The 22,801-nt window shown below is 51.9% G+C and overlaps 3 protein-coding genes across 3 annotated transcripts; all 3 read left to right on the forward strand.

Moving 5' to 3' along the window:
• Window positions 1-3,131: 3,131 nt before the first annotated feature.
• On the forward strand, window positions 3,132-3,653 carry LOC136372118 (feather keratin Cos1-1/Cos1-3/Cos2-1-like). The gene has a single exon (XM_066336587.1). It carries the CDS (start codon window positions 3,351-3,353, stop codon window positions 3,651-3,653), a length of 303 nt encoding a protein of 100 aa, XP_066192684.1. The 5' UTR covers window positions 3,132-3,350.
• An 11,722-nt stretch (window positions 3,654-15,375) lies between these two features.
• On the forward strand, window positions 15,376-15,690 carry LOC136372119 (feather keratin Cos1-2-like). Its single transcript, XM_066336588.1, has one exon. The coding sequence runs from the start codon at window positions 15,376-15,378 to the stop codon at window positions 15,688-15,690; it is 315 nt and encodes a 104-aa protein (XP_066192685.1).
• Window positions 15,691-20,530: 4,840 nt separating this feature from the next.
• LOC136372162 (feather keratin Cos1-2-like) lies at window positions 20,531-21,336 on the forward strand. The gene is given in 3 exon segments (XM_066336636.1): window positions 20,531-20,560; window positions 20,563-20,664; window positions 21,010-21,336. Coding segments are annotated over 3 exon segments (459 nt in total).
• The last annotated feature ends 1,465 nt before the right edge of the window (window positions 21,337-22,801 follow it).

Here is a 22,801-nt window from a genome sequence, read left to right on the forward strand (position 1 = left end):
CCCGCCCGGCCCCGCCCGCGGCGGTTCGTGCCCGGCCGCAGCCCCGGCTCCTCTGCCCGTGGGCACAGCGCGCAGTAATACACGGCCGCGTCCCCGCGCCCCGGCCGCCCCAGCCACAGCCAGCTCCAGCGACGGTCTGCAGACACCGACAGACGACCCACACCCTCCGGCAGCTCTTTAGACTCTTTCACAGTGAGCGTGAGGAGTTCGGGTCCTCGGCCAGGAAGCTGACGGTACCATTGGATGTAATCACCGATCTGGATTTTAGGGTGTGAGCAGTTGATGCTGATGCCGGTGCCCTCCGTGGTCTCCAATAACGGCTCCTGCTGAACCTGGGCTTTGGCTGCAGTCGCTGTCAGGGAGAAATGAACAATCACTTTCCATCAGCTGGAATTCTGCCCGCAGAAAGTTTTAGAGGACAGTGGAAGACGTAATGAGAATTTGTTCTGGAATTAGGCATGCTGAGATTCCTTGAAGTGCAGTATCTTGGAGAATATATGCTGGATATTATTGAGAACATTCCAGCTGCTGAAGGGGAAATTAAAAGGAGAAAAGAGGATTGGCTGGAACGAATGGATGACGGGGTAGATGAATGAATGAATCAATTAATCAGTGAATAGCAAAAGAAATGGAGTAATAGAACGGGATTGGAGGGATTTGATTCATTGAGGAGAGAAGGGCTGGAGCAGTGGGTGAAAAAGAAGGGAGGAGCAGCAGGAGTGCCTGAGACGGATTCCCAGCCCAGTACTGAACCAAAAAGACCCAGACACAGCCTTGGCTCCGACTCCGGCCCCGGCCCCTCCGCCACCCCCGCGCACCGAGCAGCAGCGCGGCCAGCGCCGCCAGCCCCGCGGCCCGAGCCCGCCGCATCCCGCCGCTCCGCCGGCCGAGCATCGCTGTCCCCCTCAGCCCCGGCTCTCTCCTGCGCCCGGGCCGCCTCCTCCTTGACGCCTCCACTTCTCTTCTGGCCTCTCCGCCGCCGCCGGCTCCGCCCCGGGGCTGAGCCCTGCACCGGCGCTGCTCGGGCTCTGGCCGAGTCCTGGCAGGACACGGAGGGGAGGCGAGCGCGGTGGCAGCGGGCCGGCGCTCGGCTCTCTGCTCGGCGGAGGCGGCGGGGCCGGGACGGGTGACGGGGACCTCAGGCTGACACGTCGTCTGCGCCCATAATCTGTTCCCTCACATCCCCCTCTTTGTGTCATGTGGCGACTCCTGCATTTTCCTTCAGGGCACGGCTTTGTAAGGATGGACATGGAACACAAGGGCCCCCCTGCGCTCAGCACTTCCTCTGGGGGCACAACTCGGTTGGGGTTTTGCCAGGGACTCTGGCACCACACCTGCAGTGGGCAGTGCATGACAGAAGTACCTTCCCCAGAGGAAACACGGAGCTGGCACGGCATCTCCCACCTGCTCTGCACTCGAGGAGATGCCGTCCGCATTCATGGGGAGCAGGGGGGACACAGGTGGAACGTCAGCCAGGACAGGCCAGGTTGATCACTTGGAACAGGACAGAAATGGATTTAGAAACATCTGTGCCTCCATCTGTGGAAAGGATAAAGATGCAGGAAGGCCAGGAGAGGACTAGAAGGATTTCTTCTCTCCAAGATGAGTAGCTCAGTTTTCTCCATCTGCCCTTGCATGTCTAGTTTGACAATGCCCAAATACACTTGGTGACCCTTTTTTGTCCACATTTCTGTTGATTCTCTTTATGGACTGGGGAGCTCCAGCGTGGATGAAATACTCCCGATGTGGGCTCAAATGGGCCAGAGGGGCAGGGCCACCTCCCTGCACCTCTTAACATCACCTTGCCTAGCACAGCTAAGGATACAGTTGACCTTCTTTGCTGTAAGGGTGCTGCCGTCCCTTGTCCTGCTGTGCTGCTCTGAAAACACCAGATCCTGTTGTGTAGATGTGCTTCCAGGACAGACAGCTCTGAGCCTGAGGGGCCTGTGTGGGAAAAGAGGTCAAGGGGTTTCATTAAGCTCTAGGTGCACACCTTGTCTGTCCTCCCATCTCCACTGAGCTGTGATGTGGAGATGAAGGAATGCCGTTTGCCCTGAGTTCCACTCCTGCCTCAATCCAAATGCAGCTCCATGAAGGGGAGTGTGGGCTGGCTGATCTGTCCCAGCAGAGCTTCCTGGCAATCACCTCCTGAAGGTCAGTCCAGGGGAGAGTGAAAATCCTTGACGGCTCTGTCTTAAAGCTCAACATGAGCCCAGTGTGACAGGCAGCCAGGCAGGGAGATGGGCTCAGGATCTCTGCACGCTCTGCACAGCCCTCGACAGAAGAGGGTCTGCTGTGGGACACAAGGATCTGCTCTGGAATCCAGAAGCTTCCTGGGCTCTCAGGCTGAGATTCCAAGATGGGAGTTCAAGGTTCTTGTGGGCTGAAGTCCAAAATAGTCTCCAGGATCCTGGTTTTGCCTGTGCAAGTCTGTCTTTCACAACACAGAGACATTAGCATTTGTGATCCTTTCCTTCAGTCCTTGTTTGGGAGAAAATCTCAGCCTCTGCTTCACTCAGCACCTGGTCACTGGGCTGCACGGATACAATTGGCATGAGGTTAGACAAGAGACAAACTGTGTCCCAACCCTAATGCCACCCACAGTGCACTGAAATGAAATCCACCCACATGGATACTGGAGATGGGCATAAAGCCTCAGTCTTTCTCCCTGTCCATGAAACCAACCTGATGCTGCCCAGGGGAGAGCAGCTGTGCACTGGCCTGGAGAGGCCTGTCCATGTGTGTGTGTGAGCTCTCCCAGCCATGCTGAGACACTCCCAACATTTCAAAGAGAATTAAGTTAAGAATGCAAACGTGGGTGAGACCATCCTTGCTGGGGCCCAGCAATTGACAGTAGCAGAGCGTGACATTTAGAGAAGATGGTAAAGGAGGATTTAGGAAGCAGAGGCTGCATTTCAGTGCCTCTTTCCTGGACTAATCTCCCACAGGCTGCTACATGGTTGTTCAACTGCACTCAGGCTTTTCCTGAGTCTGGGAACCAGGTAAGTCTGAAGCCCCTTCCCTTTCTCTTTCTCTTTCAAAATGATCCACTTGATAAAGGTCTCAGTGGACACCATTTTCTTCTGTGCTCAGTCCACTGTCACAGCAAAGACATTAAGGGGACATTATGTATTAGAGAAAAGCTGAAATGTGGCCACAGGGTCTCTTGCTTAAGGATTTGGGAGAGATCCTCCATGGGCCAGGCTGCTTATTTGCAGGGCAAAAGGAGAAAGTGGCTCCTTACCAAAGCTCCAGCTGCCAACGCAGGAGTGGCCTTGGCCGCTCTCATTCACCCTTGTGGTCAATTTCTTGTCTGCTCCCTCTCTCAGGTGCACTTCTGACTTTGAGCCATGTCCTGCTACAGCCCTTGCCAGCCCTGCCAGCCCTGCGGCCCCACCCCGCTGGCCAACAGCTGCAATGAGCCCTGTGTCAGGCAGTGCCAGGACTCCACTGTCATCATCGAACCCTCGCCCGTGGTGGTGACCCTGCCTGGCCCCATCCTCAGCTCCTTCCCACAGAACACCGCCGTGGGATCCTCCACCTCTGCTGCTGTTGGCAGCATCCTCAGCTCTCAGGGAGTGCCCATCAGCTCTGGGGGCTTTGAACTGTCTGGCATTTCCAGGTGCTACTATGGCAGAGGGTCCCTCACCTGAAGAAGATGCTGGGAAAGTCCCACGCAGACAGCTCACGGAACTCAGAATATGGTGCCGGGCTGTTCTGGGTTGACCTGCCTCCTATCCCATATATCCATCCCGCCATACGACCAGTTGCCAGCAGAGGAAATATGTTACGCTTTATTCACCGATGGTTCCTGCGGTGTCATAGGGATGGGTCGGAGGTGGAAGGCAGCTGTATGGAGCCCCACACGACAGGTCGTAGGGGTCGTTGAAGGAGAGGGTGGATCCAGTCAATTTGCTGAACTTAAAGCCATTCAATTGGCCCTAGATATTGCAAAGAGAGAGAAGTGGCCAAGGCTCTATTTATACACTGATTCTTGGATAGTAGCCAATGCTCTGTGGGGATGACTGAAGAAATGGAAAGAGGCGAACTGGCAGCGTAGAGGAAAACCAATTTGGGCTGCTGAAGAGTGGAAAGATATTGCTGCCCAGTTAGAAAACCTACCTGTGAAGATTCGCCATGTAGATGCCCATGTCCCCAAGAGTAGGGCTAATGAGGAGCAGCAAAATAATCAGCGGGTAGATCAAGCTGCAAAGATAGGGGAGTTGAAGATAGATCTTGACTGGGAGCACAAGGGAGAGTTATTTCTAGCACGATGGGCCCATGATGCCTCAGGTCACCAAGGTAGAGATGCCACCTATAAGTGGGCACGAGACCGAGGGGTGGATTTAATCATGGACAGCATCTCTCAAGTTATCAGTGACTGTGAAACATGCGCTGCCATTAAGCAAGCCAAGCGAACGAAGCCTCTCTGGTATGGAGGGCAGTGGTCTAAGTACAAGTATGGGGAGGCCTGGCAGATTGATTACATCACACTGCCTCAAACCCTCCAAGGCAAGCGTCATGTGCTGACCATGGTAGAAGCCACCACAGGATGGTTGGAAACCTTTCCTGTGTCTCATGCTACAGCCCGCAACACCATCCGGGGCCTTGAAAAGCAGGTCCCTTGGAGGCTCGGCACTCCCGAGAGAATTGAGTCAGACAATGGGACTAATTTCAAAAATAATCTTATTAAAACCTGGGCTAGGGAACATGGCATTGAATGGGTATATCATATCCCCTACCATGCACCAGCCGCGGGTAAAGTGGAGAGGTATAATGGGCTTTTAAAAACCACCCTGAAAGCATTGGGTGGAGGGTCCTTAAAAAATGGGGAGCAGCATTTAGCAAAAGCCACCTGGTTAGTTAACACCCGAGGTTCCACCAACCGAGCGGGTCCTGCTCAGTCCCAGCACCTTAATATAGTAGATGGAGATAAAGTCCCAGTGGCCCATGTTAGAGGTTTGTTGGGAAAGACAGTATGGATCAACCCTGACTCGAGTACGGGCCAACCCATCCGTGCAGTTGTCTCTGCTCAAGGACCGGGTTGTACATGGTGGATAATGCAGAAAGATGGAACAATGCGATGTGTACCTCAGGGGGATCTGAATATGGGGTAAGATTGATATGTGCTGAATGTTACTACCATTGTCTGCGCATTAGATCAGTTAGATATGAAACAGAAGGAAATGTATAAGTGTCGAAGGTCTGAGCAAGTAAGACGGATGGAAATGTGTAAGTGTTAAAGGTCTGAGTAAGTGAGATGAAAGTTTTAATTGGATGGATATATGGGATAAGGGGCGGAATGTTCTGGGTTGACCTGCCTCCTATCCCATATATCCATCCCATATCTTGGATAGATTGTTATGTCTCGCAGCTGAATCCCGCCCTCTTGGGTGGGAGCCTGCAGTTCTTTTTTTTTTTTTTTTTTTTTTTGCTGTTGCTTCTCTGGCTTTTTCTAGCTCGGCTGCTTTTGCCTTCTTCGCTTCGCTTCGCTTTTCTCTGCTCTCCGGCTGCCCCTGCTGCCGTTTTTCTTCCCCCCCCGCTGCTTCTGTTTGTTTGTTTTTTTTTCCCCTCCTTCCTTCTTCCCCCCCCCCCCCCCCCCCCCCAAGGTTTGAACCAGCTCTGGACCTGACCTGACCTGAGGAGTTGGAGAAGTCCCAGGCCAGACAGAGACACGTCAGCACCCTCCTCATCACAGTAACCCGTCTTTTTCCCACTATTCCGTGTTGGGGAGTGTATTTTTGTCAATAAAACGTTTTTTCCACTTTCCTCCGAGATATTTTCCTTCCCGAACCCAGGGCTGGGTGGGGAAGGGGTGGTGGAGGTTTGATTTAGGGGACTCCTTTTGGAGGTTCTTCCCTAATTTACTCCAAACCAGGACACGGGCAAAGGATGGATGTTTTTTCCATGTTGATACCAGGACATCTGGAAGACTTTGCCTTTCCCTTTTCTTCGGTTGCTTTGTCCTCCCTTGGCAGCAAGGTGCCACCAAGGGAAGCCTGGTGGGGACCATCTGTGTCATGTCCCTGTCTGAGGCAGGCAGGCAGGCACCATGCAGGAACATCTCTACCACCAAGGAGAACAGACACTCAGATGGCTCTGGGCTGCCAGCACTGCTGGTGTCCTCTTGCAGTGAGTTTCTTTCTGTCTTTGTGACTCATTAAATCTCTCTGCTGCATTCAGCGCAGTCTCTCTGCAATCATTCTCCCCCTGCAGACACTCTCCAAGCTGGTGAAGTGAAAGGAAGCCTAACAAGGGTGTGGCCTCAGAAGATCTGCTGTATACAAACAGTGGAGTGCTGGCCAGAGATGTGGTGGTTGGAGGCCATCTTGGGCACAGCAACCATGAAATGACAGTTTTCAATATTACGTAAAGGAAGGGAAATCGACAAAACCTCAATCTGGACTTCCAGAGGGTGGATTTTGGCCTGTTCAGGAAACTGGTTTGGAAAGTCTCTTGAGAAGCAGTTCTTTAAAGAAAGAGGCCATGGAAAACTGGATATACTTTAAGCAAGAAATCTTGAAGGCAGAGGAGCCGCCTGGCCCTCTGTGGTGAAAGATAAGGAGGTGGAGAAGAAGACGTGCCTGACTGAGAAGAGAGTATTCCCAGGAACACAATAAATTAAAAGAGGGTTTACCACTTTTGGAAAAAGGGCAGGCAGCTCAAGAAGGATGAGACACTAACATTAGGTCATGCAGAGAGACAAGTAGAGAGGAGAAAGCTCAGTTAGAGCTTAATCTGGCTGTATCTGTATGAGGTCATAAAGAGTGTTTGTACAAATAAATTAACAAGGGCCGAGGAAAATCATCATTCTTCATTGGACACCGTGGGGAATATCTTCCCCAAAGACAAGGAAAGGGCTGATGTGCTTAACACCTTCCTTGCCTCAGTCCTCAAGAGCAGGATTCATCATCATCAGAACAACTGGCCTCCTGATCCGGAAGAAAGGAAAAGCAAGCAGCATGGAAGCCCTGTAATGCAGAAAGAAGAGGTTAGAGATTTGCTAAGACACTTAGACGCTCACAAGTCTTTGGGATTGGATGGGATTCGTGCTAGGGAGATGAGGCAGCTGGGCCAAGAGCTCATTGGGTCAGGGCTGAGAAGAGAGGCCGAACACGGTTGGTGACTCCAAGCTGGAGCTGCCATTGTCAGCATCGGTGCTGACATCAATGCCACTGTCAGTGCCATTGTTGGTATCGGTGCCGGTGCCGGTGCTGGTTTGGGTGTCGGTATCGGTGTCTGTGTCTGCCGCTGTTGCCGTTGGTGTTTGCAATGGTGCGGTGCTTCTCTTGCGGCTTTCGGCCACGATTCCTGGCCAGGTCTGGCACCGGCGTCACAAAAAGGTACAATCCTCTATTCTGGAATACACTTCTGATCTTTGGGTCCTTGCCTTAGCAGAAGTGTGAACAATGCCAGAAATAAAGGGATGGAACTCGGGTGGGGAACTTCAACTGGGTTTTATTAAATCCACACGAGTTCCTTTCACCCGGGATTCAGCCCACCGAAGCCAACTAAACTCATGGGTTTTCACCTTCAATATGAGGCAGAGTGGGGAGGATACTACTTGGAACCAATCCAGAATGGGAAGGGAGTGACCCCAAACTTAAGTGACAAGCCATAGAACAAATCTAGGAACAAAAGGCGAAGGAGAACCTGGACCCCACCAACCACTCTACATCTTCACAAGAATTTTCTAGATATCAGGGTGAGGCTTTGAAGGGACAAACAGGACCCAGGTGTAACATACATGATGATTGATTAATAACAATAACTGGGACAAACCATGATGAATTAAAACATCGGAGTACCTGGAAAAAAACCTTGTGAAACAGCATAAAAGAAACTGATGCATATAGAAAATTGAGGAAAATCCCAAAACACACCACTACGGCTGTTGGTGTGGCCGTCAGTGCCACTGGAGATACCGGTTCCGGTGTCATTTCCAGTGTCAGTTCTTGTGCCCGTGCCGGTTCCGGTGCCGGTGTCGGCGGCGCCCCGCCAGCCCGGTTCGAGCGGGGCTCGGCGGCCCCGGCGGGCGGAGCGGCAGCGCCCCCTGCTGGCCGCGGCCGGCGCTGTGCCCCCGGCCCCGCCCGGCCCCGCCCGCGGCGGTTCGTGCCCGGCCGCAGCCCCGGCTCCTCTGCCCGTGGGCACAGCGCGCAGTAATACACGGCCGCGTCCCCGCGCCCCGGCCGCCCCAGCCACAGCCAGCTCCAGCGCCCGTCCTCTGACACCGACAGCTGTCCTGCAATGGCCGGAACAGCCTTGGACCTTGCAGCAATGAGTGCGAGGAATTCGGGTTCTCGGCCCGGATGCTGACGGTAGAAATGGATCGACTCTCCGAGCTGTTTTCTTGGATGTGAGCAGTTGATGCTGATGCCGATGCCCTCCGTGGTCTCCAGAAACGGCTCCTGCTGTACTTGGGCTCTGCCTAAAGCCACTGTGGGAGAAAGAAAAAGGAGATACCTGAAATCCTTCATTTCTCTGTAGGACGCTGCAAAGCCCACAGAAACGTTTAAGGAACGTACAGAGGTGGTAAGGAAAACTGAGAATGCCATCTCAGAGGATGCCAAAATAGACAGGAACAGAAGTGTCCATTAATATATTGTGCACAGACGAATGAGAGAATGAGAGAATGATCGGGAGAGTCACTGTAGAACGGGAGGATGTGGGAGAAAGAAAGAAAGAGTGAAAAGTCAGAAAGGGTGAGGACTGACTTCGTAAGTCATAATAAAGCAATGATTTTGAGGGATTCGGCAAAGATGAGAACGCGGGAATTTTTGCGAGACTATGGGATGCAGAAGAGGGAAGGAAGAACGGGAGAACAGCTCTCGGTAAGAGGTCAGTGCAGAAGCCAGGCAGTTCGGCAGCCCCCAGGGACGTGCGGGATCAGCCCAGTCCCAGGCGCGGCCCCTTGGCCGCCACCCCCGCGCACCGAGCAGCAGCGCGGCCAGCGCCGCCAGCCCCGCGGCCCGAGCCCGCCGCATCCCGCCGCTCCGCCGGCCGAGCATCGCTGTCCCCCTCAGCCCCGGCTCTCTGCTGCGCCCGGGCCGCCTCCTCTCCGCCGCCGCCAGCTCCGCCCCGGCCGGCCTCAGCCCCTGCCTCTCCCAGCGCCGGCACAACGAGCGACGCGACAATTGCGGCACCGCCAGGGACGAGAGACAGCCGTGTCCCATCGCACACACCAGCGACACCGCATCGGAACACAGACCCACCCTGCACACACCTGGAACGGGCAGGTGCCGTCCCCACTCAGCTGCACTCCGGCTCCTGCTGAGCCTGGGAAGCTGCTGCTCTGTGCTGCTCAGGGCCAGAGCAGTGCTCGCTGTCCCCGGCACAGTCAGGAAATTCCCTCCCGAGGAGGGACACACACGGACAGACACAGGCTCGTGCACACCGGTGTGGAGCCGTGCACAAATCTGTGTCTGTGCAAACGGGGCTGCTCCAAGAGCTCCCAAGGCAGGAACACAGAAGCAGCCCTGGGCTCTGCTGAGGACATGTGGGGCCAAAAGCAGCAGGGCTGGAGTGTGGAAGGACAAGGTCCGAGACAAGTACAGAGCAATTTTTCTTTACTTAGAGACTGTACAATGTAGAAATGAGTCAAAGTCGTCCAGAGCACTCTCAGAATGTGAGCTTCAGGATGGATGTAGTCAAAAGCATTGGACCATTGTACGCACATGTGATGCAAGTCCAGGTGAGGTCTGGGCTGAGCCCAGCGTCCCTTCCCCAACCTCGGCCTCGCACTGACACCTCCCCTCCCTCCCCTGGGTTCTTGCACAGCCCAGGAAGCTCCCTGCACCAGGGTGTCTTGCACAGCACAGAGGTACAAGGCACTGTCAGAGACCTCCACTTCCTGCACCTTCAGGACACTGGATTTCCCCGTGGTGTTCAGGTGCGTGGTGATACGGCCGCTGTGCTTGGAGCCAGTCCCTGCTTGATAGGAGAGCAGCTGTGGGCCTTGGCCTTTCCTCAGCTGGTACCAGGACAAGGCAGGCAAATAAGTGGTCTGGTATTTGCAGGTGGTGTGGAAGGTGTGTCCCTGTTTCACCGTGACTGGTCCATCTTCCTGGGTGACCAGGATCTGCCCCGTGGTGCCTGGAAGAAAGTGAAGGTGAGCCGCTCCACAGGGAAGGAATATGGGAAGCAAAAAGAAGTGCATGGAAAATTCTGAAGGAGAAACCTGTTTGCCTTTTTGCAGAATCCTGGGAGCTTTGGGCATGATTTTAGAGCTCTTTGCTCTGCATCAGCCAAAGTAGAGCTCGGCTCTGTCTCTGCTCCCATTCCCAATGCTTACGAATCCATGGAACAATTTGTCATTCCTGAATTTTGTGTGCTGGAATCAGCACCTCTCCAGCTGCCTGAGAAACCCATTGAGGCACAGCAGAAAGGTTCATCCTGCTTCCCTATCCCTTTCACCTCTGGGGGCTCCTCCATCCCTGAGTACACACAATGCTGAGTTTGGAAAGAGGGAGCCCTGGTTGTGTTGCCAGCCCGGAGAATCCTGGAAGCCGTGTCAGAGCTGTGTCAGCCTGCAGGCAGAATGGGACACCCTGCTAATGTCAGTGAAATGAGAACTTTAAAGGGCCCCGGGGCACGTTTGACTGGATCTGAGATTTAACATTAAAATAGAATAATACGGCACTGCAGAGACAGCTGAGATCTCCTGAGGTGACAGCAGGAGTTATAGAATAGAGAAGCAGAGGGGAATGGCTTAAAGGCGAGAGAAAAGACAGAGAAGGGCTCTGAGGTTTCTCTCCCTCCCCTTTCCCTTTATGAATCGAAGAGCTTCTGAAAAAACACTTGCAAAACCACAAGGAGAAGCAGATTTTTCTCAGCCTTTTCCCGCTAATCGCTGATGTTTCCTCACGTGTTCCAAATAAGGCTGTTGAAGATTTCCTGGGGAAAAGGAAGCAGAAGAAGAAGGGTGTCTTGGGGAAAAGCCTGGACTTACCGAGGAGCTGGCCCAGGAAGACGGGGAGGATGAGATGGGTGAGGTGCATGCCGAGACCGAGCTGAGTGAGGCAGAGTCAGCAAGCCCGGCCCAGCGCCGAGAGAACAGAGCTGCCGGAAACCACTGTCGGGGGCAGCAAAGGAAGCAGCAGCGGGAGCAGGCAGAGAAATGACCTGTCCTTGCAGTGCCTGAAATGCTCCTGGTGGGTCTGTGCCTCGTCCAGCAGCAGCCCCCGTGGCTCCCTCAGCCATGGGCACTGTGAGCATTCCGTGCCTCTGGGCCTCAGCCATGGCAAGGGGCTGTTCCCGCTCAGCTCGCACTGGAGTCCTCACCTGCCCAGCTGCAATGGCCAGCTCTGCTGCACACCCAGGGCTGGGCATCGGGCACGTCAGGGGCTTCTTCCTCGCTGTGATTTCTCATTTCTGTGGGGTCACAGCAATTTCCTCTGCGGACAGGTGCCTCCTCTGTCTGTCGCTTCCCTCCTGCCCTTGATCATATCCCTGGGATGAACGCCTCTCTCCCAGGTCCCTCACTCCCACCCCTTTTTCCCAGTCAACTCTAGAGTGATCTCATCCTAGTCACTTTGGTATCCTCTAAAACTGGTTTGTCCCAGAAAAGTTCTAGAATGATGTGAGCAGTGATGGAGGTAATGATAATGGTAGTAGTAGGGACATGTTCATGCAAGTGTCAGACCTCGCCATGGATCTGAAGGAGGTTTCTAGAGAAGCAGAGTGTCTCGAGCATCTCACAAATTTTCCAGGTGAAAGCTTACCTTCCTATGGTCTCCTTCAACAATATTCCTTTCTTTGGCTTCAGAGCAGAGAAAAGATGGTAAGACATCTACAGGGAGATGTACTTGTACACGAACTTGCGGCGGTTTGTGCCCGGCCACAGCCCTGGCTCCTCTGCCCGTGGGTCCAGTTATACATGGCTGTGTGCCCACGCCCCGGCTGCCCCAGCCACAGCCAGCTCCAGCGATGGTCTGCAGACACCGAGAGCTGTCCTGCAATGGCCGGAACATTCTTGGACCCCTAGCAGTCAGTGCAAGGAATTCAGGTTCACGCCCCAGGAGCTGACGGTAGAAATGGATCAATTCGTCACTCAGTTTCTCGGGGTGTGAGCAGTTGATGTTGATGCCGGTGCCCTTGGTGGTCTCCAGTGATGACTTCTGCTGTACTTGGGCTCTGACCACAGACACTGGCAGGGTGAAATGAAAGGACAAGGCTCAACTCCTACATTCTCCTCAGCCCTTCCCAGAATGAAATCCCACAGAACCAGTCAGGGACATACAGAGATGACGATTAGAATATCTCACAGAAGATGTCTACATATGCCAGATTGGAAATGTGCATTAATAATAGTAACTAAATAAAACATGCTTGAAGACACAGAGGAAAGGAAGGTATAGGAATGGTTAAATGAAGAAGACAGGGATGAATTTTCTGAGGGAATAGGAAATGGTGCAGAGGAAGCGATGGACTCGAGGATGGTTATGGGGCAGAGTCCATGAAGAAGCCAAAGAGGATGGTAACTTCCAGGGACCTGGGGGGTCACCCCAGCCCCACCCCGTGCATTGAGCAGTACCGCGGCCAGAGGCACCATCCCCGGCCCTATGCTCTGGCTCTCCCCTCCCCTCATCTCTTCTCCTCTCCTCCCCGGGACTGAGCCCTGTGCCGGTGCCGCTCAGCCTCTTGCCCAGCCTCTGTATGGGCACAATTTGGTCTTCCAGTAAATGGACTCTTCCCCTCCTCCAGCAAGGACGTCCCAGCGAAAATCAGCCGGCATAGCGCCAGCTGCAGCCTGAGGCAGCAAGAAGGCCTTGAACCAGGAGATGGAGCAGCTTCACAGAGCTGTCTCCGTGCTCAGAGACTGGAAACAGCAGCCAGAGTTTTTCCTGCAGATGGCAGTGAAGAGGCTGAGATCCCCATGTTCCAGCGGCTGTTTTTAGGCCAGTGTCATGTTGCAGAGAATTTTAGAGTCTAGTCTGTATTCCCTATTTCCTTTGCACAGGTGGTTCCAGGATTTTCTGGGAACAACTTGTCCAACAGAGGCCAGTTACTACCTGTTCTTTGATGTTCAATGTCACCTCTGAACTAGGGGAGTGTTCTCCTTCCCAGTATTCATGACATTCATGGTAACATGCAACACTAGTGGTCCTACTGCTGATCCCAGAGAGACCCCAGAGCTGTCTGCCAGCTGGGATTCGAAGCAATGGCCACAACTCTTTGGGCCTAGTAGGCCAGACAATTTTCCACTCACCTTATCACTCTCTTACTGATCCCTTTTGTTACCAATATGGTCACAGAGGAAGGGCAGCAGAGGAGGCCACTGTAGCTATGTCCTCCCAGTGCTGCATAAAGGGGAGCAGTCACCCCTCTTGAGCTCCTGGCAACACCTGGTCTAATGGAGCTGAGGATACTGTTGGACTTCTTTGACACAAGGGAATTTGCAGTTCCCCTTGTTCAACTGCATGAGTTTCCCATCAGCCCATTTCTCCTGCTTGCTGAGGTCCCTCTGGATTGCTGGCCAGACTCTCTGATGCAAAAGCCTCTCCTCCCAGTTTGGTGTTGTCTGCAAACCTGCTGAGAGTCCACTCTTGTCCTATCACCCACATCATCAATGAAGTTGATAAACAGGACCCATCAAGTCCTGACCATTTGGATGCACCACTAGTCACTGGCCTCCAACTTTATTTTGTGCTGCTGATCACTGATCCCTGTGCCTGGCCAGTCAGTCTTCATTCTACCTCACTGTCTGCTCATCCAACATCAACAGCTTCTCTGTGAGGCTCCTACAGGAATTCACACAAAACTGTCAAAGGTCTTGCTCATGTCCAGGTAGAGAAGATCCACCATTCCTTCTTCCCCTCCTGAGCCTGTCACATCACCACAAGCACATTATCAAGAAGATCAGGCATAACTTCCCGTTGTTGAAGCCACACTGACCCTCTCCTGGTGACTTTTTCATCACTGACATGCCCTGATTAGGAGATCTTTCCAGGATTAGCTACTCCATCTTCTTCATTAGCCACCTACTAAGGGGATAAGGTGAGACTGAGAAGTCTGCAGCTCCCTGGGTTCTACTTTTCCCCTGTCTGAAGACAGAAGTGGCATTTGCTTTGCTCCAGTACCCAGTCACCATGCTCAGCTGAAGGTAACCAAGAGTGACCTGGCAATGACAGGAGCCAGTTCCCTTACCACTCGTTTGTACATTCCAACAGGGCCTAAATATGTGCAGTTTGCTAAGGATTCCTTGACTTGATCTCCTTCCATCAAGGGTGCGTGCTCACTGATCCTGACTTTACCCCCAGGCTACATTTGGGATTCCTTAAGGCCAGTCTTGCTAATAAGGACTGAGGCAAAGAAGGTGTTCAGCACCTTCACTTTTTCTCTATCCTGTGTCACCAGGGCCTTCGTTTCAATCATGTAGGCCCTTGTCCTACATTTTCCTTACTCTTCCTTTTGTTGCCTTTGTCTTTATGGAAGCCTCTTTATTATGTCATTTGCCTTTCTTTCTGACAGCCAAATAAAACCTTCCCCATTTTCCCCCCTTTCCACATTCCTGGTACATGACAGGAGAAAGCAAAGTCAGCCACCTGAATTGCCCTGGGCTGTGTGTTTGGTGGGATACAGTCAAACCCAGGAACAACGCCACTTCTTTGAGACAAAGGCCCCTAGGATCCCAATGGAGCGACCCAGACTGACATAATTTACTTTTAATGGACTATTACAGCATGTGGTGTGAGTCCTGTGTTGACGCTGATGTGTTTTGATCCAGAAATGCTTGGGCCTCTCATCTTGTCATGCAAAAGATGCCTTCATTCAGGAATGTGCCAGAAATAAAGCAGGAAGTGAAAACACAGCCATTTAAGACACTAAACCACAGCTCACATCATTAAATGAGATGTTTTGCATTCAACATGAATTTGTCAGAAAATTACCACCTCTGGCAGCCTGGGGCAGCAAAGGTCCATGATAAAAACCACCACAGCTCTTTGCTCTTACATCCCCTTGTCCTGGGGAGTCAGATGAGTCTGAAACCCTTTCTCCTTCTCTGCTTTCTCTAAAAGGAGATATCAACTTAATGGACCCCTCAGCTGATTCCAGCTGTTTTCTACAATGACTCTTGGGGATGTTTGTCATGGAAGAGAGAAGTGGGGAGAAGGTTTGAAGTGCAGGGAGGCTGGGACTGTGATCAGTTGTCATCTGGACTCGTAGCCTGGGCAGTGGCTACATAGGAGCTGATGGCTCTTTTTAGGCCCTGGCAGGATGAGGCCAATGAGCCCTCATATATCTCTGCAGAGCCTCCACCTCCTGGCCCTGCATGTTATTTGACTACTCCTGATGTAGTGATGGGCTGCTCCTCATGTATCCCTGTGCTTTTCTTCCTTCCTGCCCCCTCTCCACATGCCCCTCATGCCCCAAGCCATGTCCTGCATAGAGAAGTGCCAGCCCTGCCATCCCTGCCAGCCCTGCGGCCCCACCCCGCTGGCCAACAGCTGCAATGAGCCCTGTGTCAGGCAGTGCCAGGACTCCACCGTGGCCATCCAGCCCTCGCCCGTGGTGGTGACCCTGCCCGGCCCCATCCTCAGCTCCTTCCCTCAGAACACCGCCGTGGGACCCTCCACCTCTGCTGCTGTTGGCAGCATCCTCAACTCTCAGGGAGTGCCCATCAGCTCTGGGGGCTTTGACCTCTTCTGCATTACCAACTGCTATGGTGGCAACAGATATTGTCCCTCGTAGAGGTCCTGTCAATGGCCTCAGATGAGGACCCCAAGGAAGTGAGAATATGAAATTGGACAGAGGATCAAACCGTTATGTCATTGTTTTAAGAGTAGCTGATCAACACTGATTTTCCTTCCAGGGCAAACTTGAAGGGTTCAATCTGAGGAAGCTGATACTGGGCTCTCTGAAAACTTGGCCAGTGTCAACCTCTCCTCTCTTTCACTCTCCACCTTTCTCACTCTTGCTTTTGTTCTCATGTGCTTCCTTCAAAACCTGGTGTGAGGACCCCAGAAACAAGCATGCAGGGACATGCTGGTCTGTATCCTGTTGCTGGACAATTGAAAGATTCCCTGTTGGAACTCTGCCACAGGATAAAAGAAGAGATTCTTAGCTGTTTCACTCCTCTTCATACTTAGAGCCTCTACTCAAAAAGAGGCTAATTTTCACCTTTGTGCACATTAAAAACTTGCTGCAACCTTGCCTGTGTCCTTTAGCTGGACATTTCATCTGTGCACTGAGTGCTGAGCAGAAAAAACATTGGTTAAGGGGCACAGGGGTCACACTTCATCATTCCTAGTGGACTGGGGTTGGGACAAATTGCAATGACTCTCCTTTGCAGCACTGCTTCCACACACTGAGACATCACAGGATTTAATAGAGTTTTGGGTTGGAAGGGTCTTTTACATTTCTCTTGGTCCAATCTCCCTACAATGAGTAGTGACACCTTTCACTTGACCAGGTTGTTCAAAGCTCCACACAGCCTGACCTAGAATGTGCACAGGGATTTATCATCTCTCTGGGCAACATATTCCTCTGTATTACCACCCTCTTCGTAAAAAAATTCTTCATAGCTAGTCTGAATTTACCCTCTTCTAGTTTAAAACTGTTTTCCCTGTCCTATCACAATAAACCCTGCAAAAATATTTATTTTAAGCCCTCTTTGCATGCTGAAAGCTGCAGCAAAGTCTCCTCAAAGTCTTGTCTTCTCCAGGCTGAATGCGTCCAACTGTCTCAGCCTATCCTCATAAGAGATGTGCTCCTGCCCTCAGATAATTTTTGTGGCCTCCTCTGGACTTGTTCCAAAAGGTACATGTCCTCCCTATGCTGAGGACCCCAGAGCTGGAGGCAGTATTCAAGATGGGATCTCAAGTGTAGAGGGGCAGAATCAGGAGACAGTTGGCTTTCTGGGCTGTGAGAACACATTTACAAGTTATATCCAGCCTTTCATCCATGAAGGAAGACATCCCAGTTACTCCACTGCCTGGATGGCTCAGTCCTTGCCTGGCTGCGTCTCATCTCAGAAATACCACTTGGACCTGAAGCACATCATACAATCAGGACTCCTGAAAACTGCTGCTCTCTAGACGAGAACTGCAGGCATGTGGGAAGCCCTGAGGAGGTCAGCATTTCTACAAGTTCTTGGCGAAGACTGCTTCTCTTGCTTTGTGTGAAGCTGTGCAGGGCAAGAAGGCTCTCAAGTCAAAGAATGGCAGGAATTGGAAATGGGTTGATAGCCTTGAAATGGCCTACATTCCCTACTCCACTGCTCCTCTCCTCCACCACCTGATCCAGGGGCCGTGGTCAGCGTGCCTGGTCATGGGCAGCAGAGACAGCTTCTCCAAGCAGCCCTGTGCCCCTGCAGCACAGCCCCTGGCCTGGCTCACCTGGTGCTCCTGGAGTAGGGCTGAGGTGTTCCTCTGCTGGGATCAGCTACAGCAGGCCCCACGCTGGAGTCCCCTCTCCCTCTGAACCCAACACCCATCAGGTGAAGCCAGCCCTAGGACAGGGAGTGGTGACACAACACACAACAGGCCTTTGTTCTGCCTTGTCTTGCCCCAGGACAGAGCAGCCTTCTTGAGGCCCAAGAACTCCTTGGCCCCGTAGGTGTCACAACCCAGCCACAAGTGCACTTCTACCCCAGGCAGAGTCTGTGGGAGTCAGAGCAGAGTCAGCAGGTAGCTCCAGGACAGGGAGCACCAGGGCTGAGACTACCTTGACCCAGTTCAGCCATGGGCTGAGCTCCACCTTGGTCCCTGCCAGGGGCTCTATGAGAGCCCAGCCTAGCACAAGCCTGTCCCAGCTCTGCCCTCTCAGTGCCTGTGTCTGGCCGGAGTTACTCTGGTTCTCCTGGCCTGGCCAGGCCCCTTCACCACCCACGGCAGTCACAGGATGGATCCTGTACATGGGCCTCTCTTGAGCCTGGCCTTGCCCTGAGTCCCAGCACCAGCTCTGGCCCTGGCACTCCTGCCCAGCTCCGGCCCTCCTGGGACCTCCTGCACATCTGGAGAACAAATTAGGGCAATAATCAACAGATACTTCAGGGGCAGAATTTTCTCCTAAGACAGAAGTCTGAGACGGACAAGGCCTCTTGCATTTTCTCAGTAGAATCCTACACCTAGGCACTTCCCTCAGCAACTGGCTCCCTAGGGCCCATGTTTCCTCAGAACTGGTGATGGATACACATCCATAGCCTGGAGAGCACCAGCCATCTTGGCACATCTGAACTCTACAAGGTTTTGACTCCTATAGCTTCCCTATTCCCTTTTCCTACAAGAGTCACAGCCTTTTTAAGCACATTTCTATGGATATTGCTTCCCAGAGGAAGTACTGTGGGATCCCTCCTCCATGGTCTGTGGGTACCACTGTGTCTTTTCCCTGTGTCACTGCAAAAACAGTTTTCTTTGTGAACAAATTTGCAAATTTCATTCTAGTGATCCAGATGAAAAATTATTGGATGCTGATGCTTTTTGAAAAATACGAAGATGGACCTTTCCCATCACCACAGCTACTCAAAATATGTTTCAGAAGATTCAGAGTAGCATCTCTTGCAGCAATTTCACTAATGTGTCATTTAAATAAAACTTATAACCCAACTGGAAGTGTGTGTGGTCTTTCAGCTCAGACTAAGTCAGGCTGCTTCACTCTACTCCAATGTGTTTTTTAATTGAACATTAAAAAAAAAAAGGTTTAAGTTTTTTTAAATACAACTTCCTTCCCCTTGAAGGGGTTGGATTGGATGTCCTTTTTAACATTCTTTCTAACCTAAACCAAGCTACAACTTCATGATTCTATGAATATTTTAGTCTCACCAGTACACATTACAGGATGTGCTACTGTGTTTAGGGATTTTCTTTTTATTAGGTGCTGTATGTGATACTTCTCAGCCCTCATTGGTCACTTCAGTTGCACCCAGAAAACCTGGTTTTTGTCCCATGACAGAAGATGTGACAATCATCATAGTAACACTCAAGTCTCTTGGTGTTCTTAGGCTCAACGGGCGGCCACAAGACTGAAAACCACACTGGACTAAATCAAGTAGACTGGACCCTTTAATGCTATCTTACTTGTATAAAACCTTCTATTGTTCTCCCAAGAAGAAATACATTGGTGCTGCCCTTGTTTACCCAGGAGCACTGGATCATTCTTACAATACTGTGGATGCTGCCTTTCAGAGGGACTTTGACAGGCTGAAAAAGTGGCCTGACAGGACCCTCCAGCAGCTCAGCATGGGGAAGGGCAAAGTCCTGCATGTGGGGAGGAACTACCCTGTGCATCAGTATGTGCTGGACACCCCTCAGCTGTAAAGCCCTTTCACAAAAGAACACCTGGGTTGTCCTGCTGGACACTGACTTGACAATGAGCCAGCAATAGACCCTTGTCCCAAAGAAAGCCAACAGTGTTCTGGGCTGCTGTGGAAGGACTGCTGCCAGAAGGTCCAGGAATGGGACTGTTCCTCTCAATTTGGCACTGGTGAGGGTGCTCCTGGAGTACTGGTTCCTCTTCTAGACTCCCCAGTACAAGGGGGCTATGGAAGTGCTGGAGAGAATCCAATAAAGGGACAAAAAAAGGATGAATGAACTCTCTTACAGGAACATCTCTCCTATAAGGAAAGGCTGAGAGAGCCGGAACTCTTCATTACAGAGAATAAAAGGCTTAGATGAATTTTACCAACATACATAAACACCTGAAAGGAAGGTGTGGTGCTTTGACACTGGCTGGATACCAGATGCCCACCAAAGCTGTTCCATCACTCCCCCTCCTCAGCGGGACAGAAGAGAGAAAATATAAGAGCCTCCTGGGTCTAGATAAGGACAGGAAAGATAATTCACCAATTACCCTCATGGGAAAAACCAACTGAGATTGGGGAAATTAATTTGATTTACTGCATCGAGTCAGAATAGAGTAATGAGAAATAAACCTAAAAGGCAAACAGAGCCAGGCACTTCTCTGAGGTCTTTGAGGTGCCCAGTGATAGGACCGAAGGCAACAAGCACAGGCTGGAACACTGGAAGCTCTGTGTGAAACAGGAAAGACCTTCTTATTGTTGAGGGTGACCAAGCACTGGGCCACATTAACCAGATGACTTGAGGATTCTCCCTCCATGGAGCCATTGGAAGGACATAAGGAGAGCTTTAGGAGCAAGAAAATGAAACCCAACATTGCAGCCCAAATGTCCATGATTCAGACCACAAACAAACACTGGAGCAAGTTGAGAGGCATAGAGGAAAGAGATATAGCTTATAATTTTGTAATGGTATCATAGCATATCCTTGGGTGACCAGTCAAGGGCTGAAGTGCTGGGAGCAGCTGGGCCCCTTCCTATCAACAAGGCCACAGGCAACACCACCAGGGAGCTCCAGGCCAACCTCATTTCCCTGCACCTCACCCATCCAGCACTTGAGCAAAGGATTCTGCAGACACTGACACATTCCTGCCCTGAAAATCCTGAGGCGTCTCAATCTCAGCACAGAGAAGAAGCCTCCATGGAGAAATGTCTATGACATAAGCCAAGAAATGAAAAGGTGGCAACATGGAAAACAAGCACGCATGTCATTAGCTGGGATGTTTTCCATACATCATGAGCACCTTAGGAAATTACCACTTTCATAGAAGCCACCTCTGGGCCTGAGGCAACTCAGAGCAACCATAAAAGCCAGCCTAACTTCATGCTCTCTCATCCACTTCTCCTGCCTCTTTCTCCTTGGGACCCAGGTGAGTCTGAAGCTCTTTCCCCTGTCCTTTTCTGATGAAGCAGATGTGTGTTCCTATAGTCTGTGAGAGGTCTTAGTGCTGCTGCTGAGGGGTCTGAGAAGAATTAAGGTTTCACTTAGGTAGTGTCAAGGATTTGGCTAACGGAGATCTTTATTGAAGAAATAAGGTGATTCTTTGCAGTACTGTGTCAGGATGAAGCTGAAAACCCCTTTCTCTCACTGCCCGGTTTCTCCCTTCTGGCTTAAGCAGGTACCATTGCAATTCTTGCTGTGGGATGATGGACTCATGGCCAATGGCTCCTCATATGTTCCTGTGCTCTGCTTCCTTCCCTTCCCTCTCTCTCAGGTGCATCTGCAGCCCCAAGCCATGTCCTGCTACAGCCCGTGCCGGCCCTGCCAGCCCTGCGGCCCCACCCCGCTGGCCAACAGCTGCAATGAGCCCTGTGTCAGGCAGTGCCAGGACTCCACCGTGGCCATCCAGCCCTCGCCCGTGGTGGTGACCCTGCCCGGCCCCATCCTCAGCTCCTTCCCACAGAACACCGTGGTGGGATCCTCCACCTCTGCTGCTGTGGGCAACATCCTCAGCTGTGATGGAGTGCCCATCAACTCTGGGGGCTTTGACCTCTCCTGCATCACCAGCCGCTATGGTGGCAGCAGATATCGTCCCTGCTAAAGCCACTGGTGAAGCCCTGACAAGGACCCCCCAGGAACCCAGAAGCTGATGCTGGACTGAGGACAGAGCTCCTGGCCATTGAATTCAGAGGTGCTGAGCAACCAATGCTGCCCTTCCGAAGGAGGGCAGGTGAGGCTTTCTGAAACCATGGCCAGTGTTTGCTTTCCCTGCCTTACTCTCTCTCCCACCTCTCTCTTGTCTTCCATACTTCTGGACTGTAAGACTTCCATAGCCTCTCTGGGGGTTCTACTAACCCCTGCCCACTGTGGGGCAGGCAGATGGATGCTCCATTGGCTCTCCAGTGGCTCTCCAGTGTCTTTGCCAGAGGAGGCACAGACTTCCTGCAACTGCATGTGGTCTCCCACCACCACCACTGGTAGCCTCCTCTATAAGGGAACTCATTTCCCACTTCAATGACAATAAAGCTTTCTGCATCTCACCCTCAGCCTCCATGTAATCCTTTTTTGGTGTCCTTGTCTCTGAGTTTCTGAGACTAAAAGGCATTGCCATGGGTGGGGGAGGAAAAGGTGGGGACACAAGTGGACTATTGATTATTCCCAGAGGAAGGGGAGGGTGGGAAACACAGAAGTTGGGCCCTTTCAGACACTGTCTCTTGGAGCTGAGGAAGACATCCCTGACTTCTCCACAGACAGCAGGGATCAGGCTCAGCCATCCAGCATTTCTGCTCAGATATGATTCCTTGGTCTGAGGAAGAGCATGTCCTGCAGATGGGGAGTAAAACACATCTTCAGCACCAGATCTAACAGGCTCTGTGGACTCTTCCCGCAGTCAGTGATGGGACATCAGGTCACCCAGGGGACTTACCCCATCCCAAAGCACATATGCACAGGAAATGGCATGAAGCATCTTCCTGGAGACACAAATCCTGCAGCTGACCAGTGGTGGCCTCTGGACTCCCCAGCTCACAGCAGGGCCTGCACACCTGGTCATGTGTGCATGGCTTGCTTCACTAAGCGATCACAAGTGAACCCACAGGCTCCAACACCTACATCCCATGGCTAAATCCCACATCAATTTCCATAGATAGGATAGATAGATAGTGAGGAGTTGGCTTCATGGTCAGAAAATAGGCTCAAGCTGAGCACTTTACCCCCATTAGCTGCATCGCCACCTCACACCAAGTACAGGCCAGTTTTCTCTGAACCACACTGAAGCCTGGGACACAGGACTTGCAGAAAATGTCTCTGTCAAGTCCAACAGCCATGTGGTAGTCCTGGACAGTGCAGACAGACTCTCTCTGGAGGTGAATCTAACTCAAGATGTCTAGTGGATGCGAAGTGTGTGTATTTTTGTATATGTGTGGTCTAAGCCCCCTGATTAGTTTATCTTGAGGGTCAACAGAAGAAAAATAGGTGTCTGTAAGGCCTGTATTGCCTTTAAGAGATGATTTTTTGTAAGGGTCGAACTCAGGCTTGAGAGTGCCTGTTTCTCTCAGCTGATGACA

Source organism: Sylvia atricapilla, chromosome 27 (genome assembly GCF_009819655.1).
Source record: "Sylvia atricapilla isolate bSylAtr1 chromosome 27, bSylAtr1.pri, whole genome shotgun sequence".
Taxonomy (NCBI): domain Eukaryota; kingdom Metazoa; phylum Chordata; class Aves; order Passeriformes; family Sylviidae; genus Sylvia; species Sylvia atricapilla.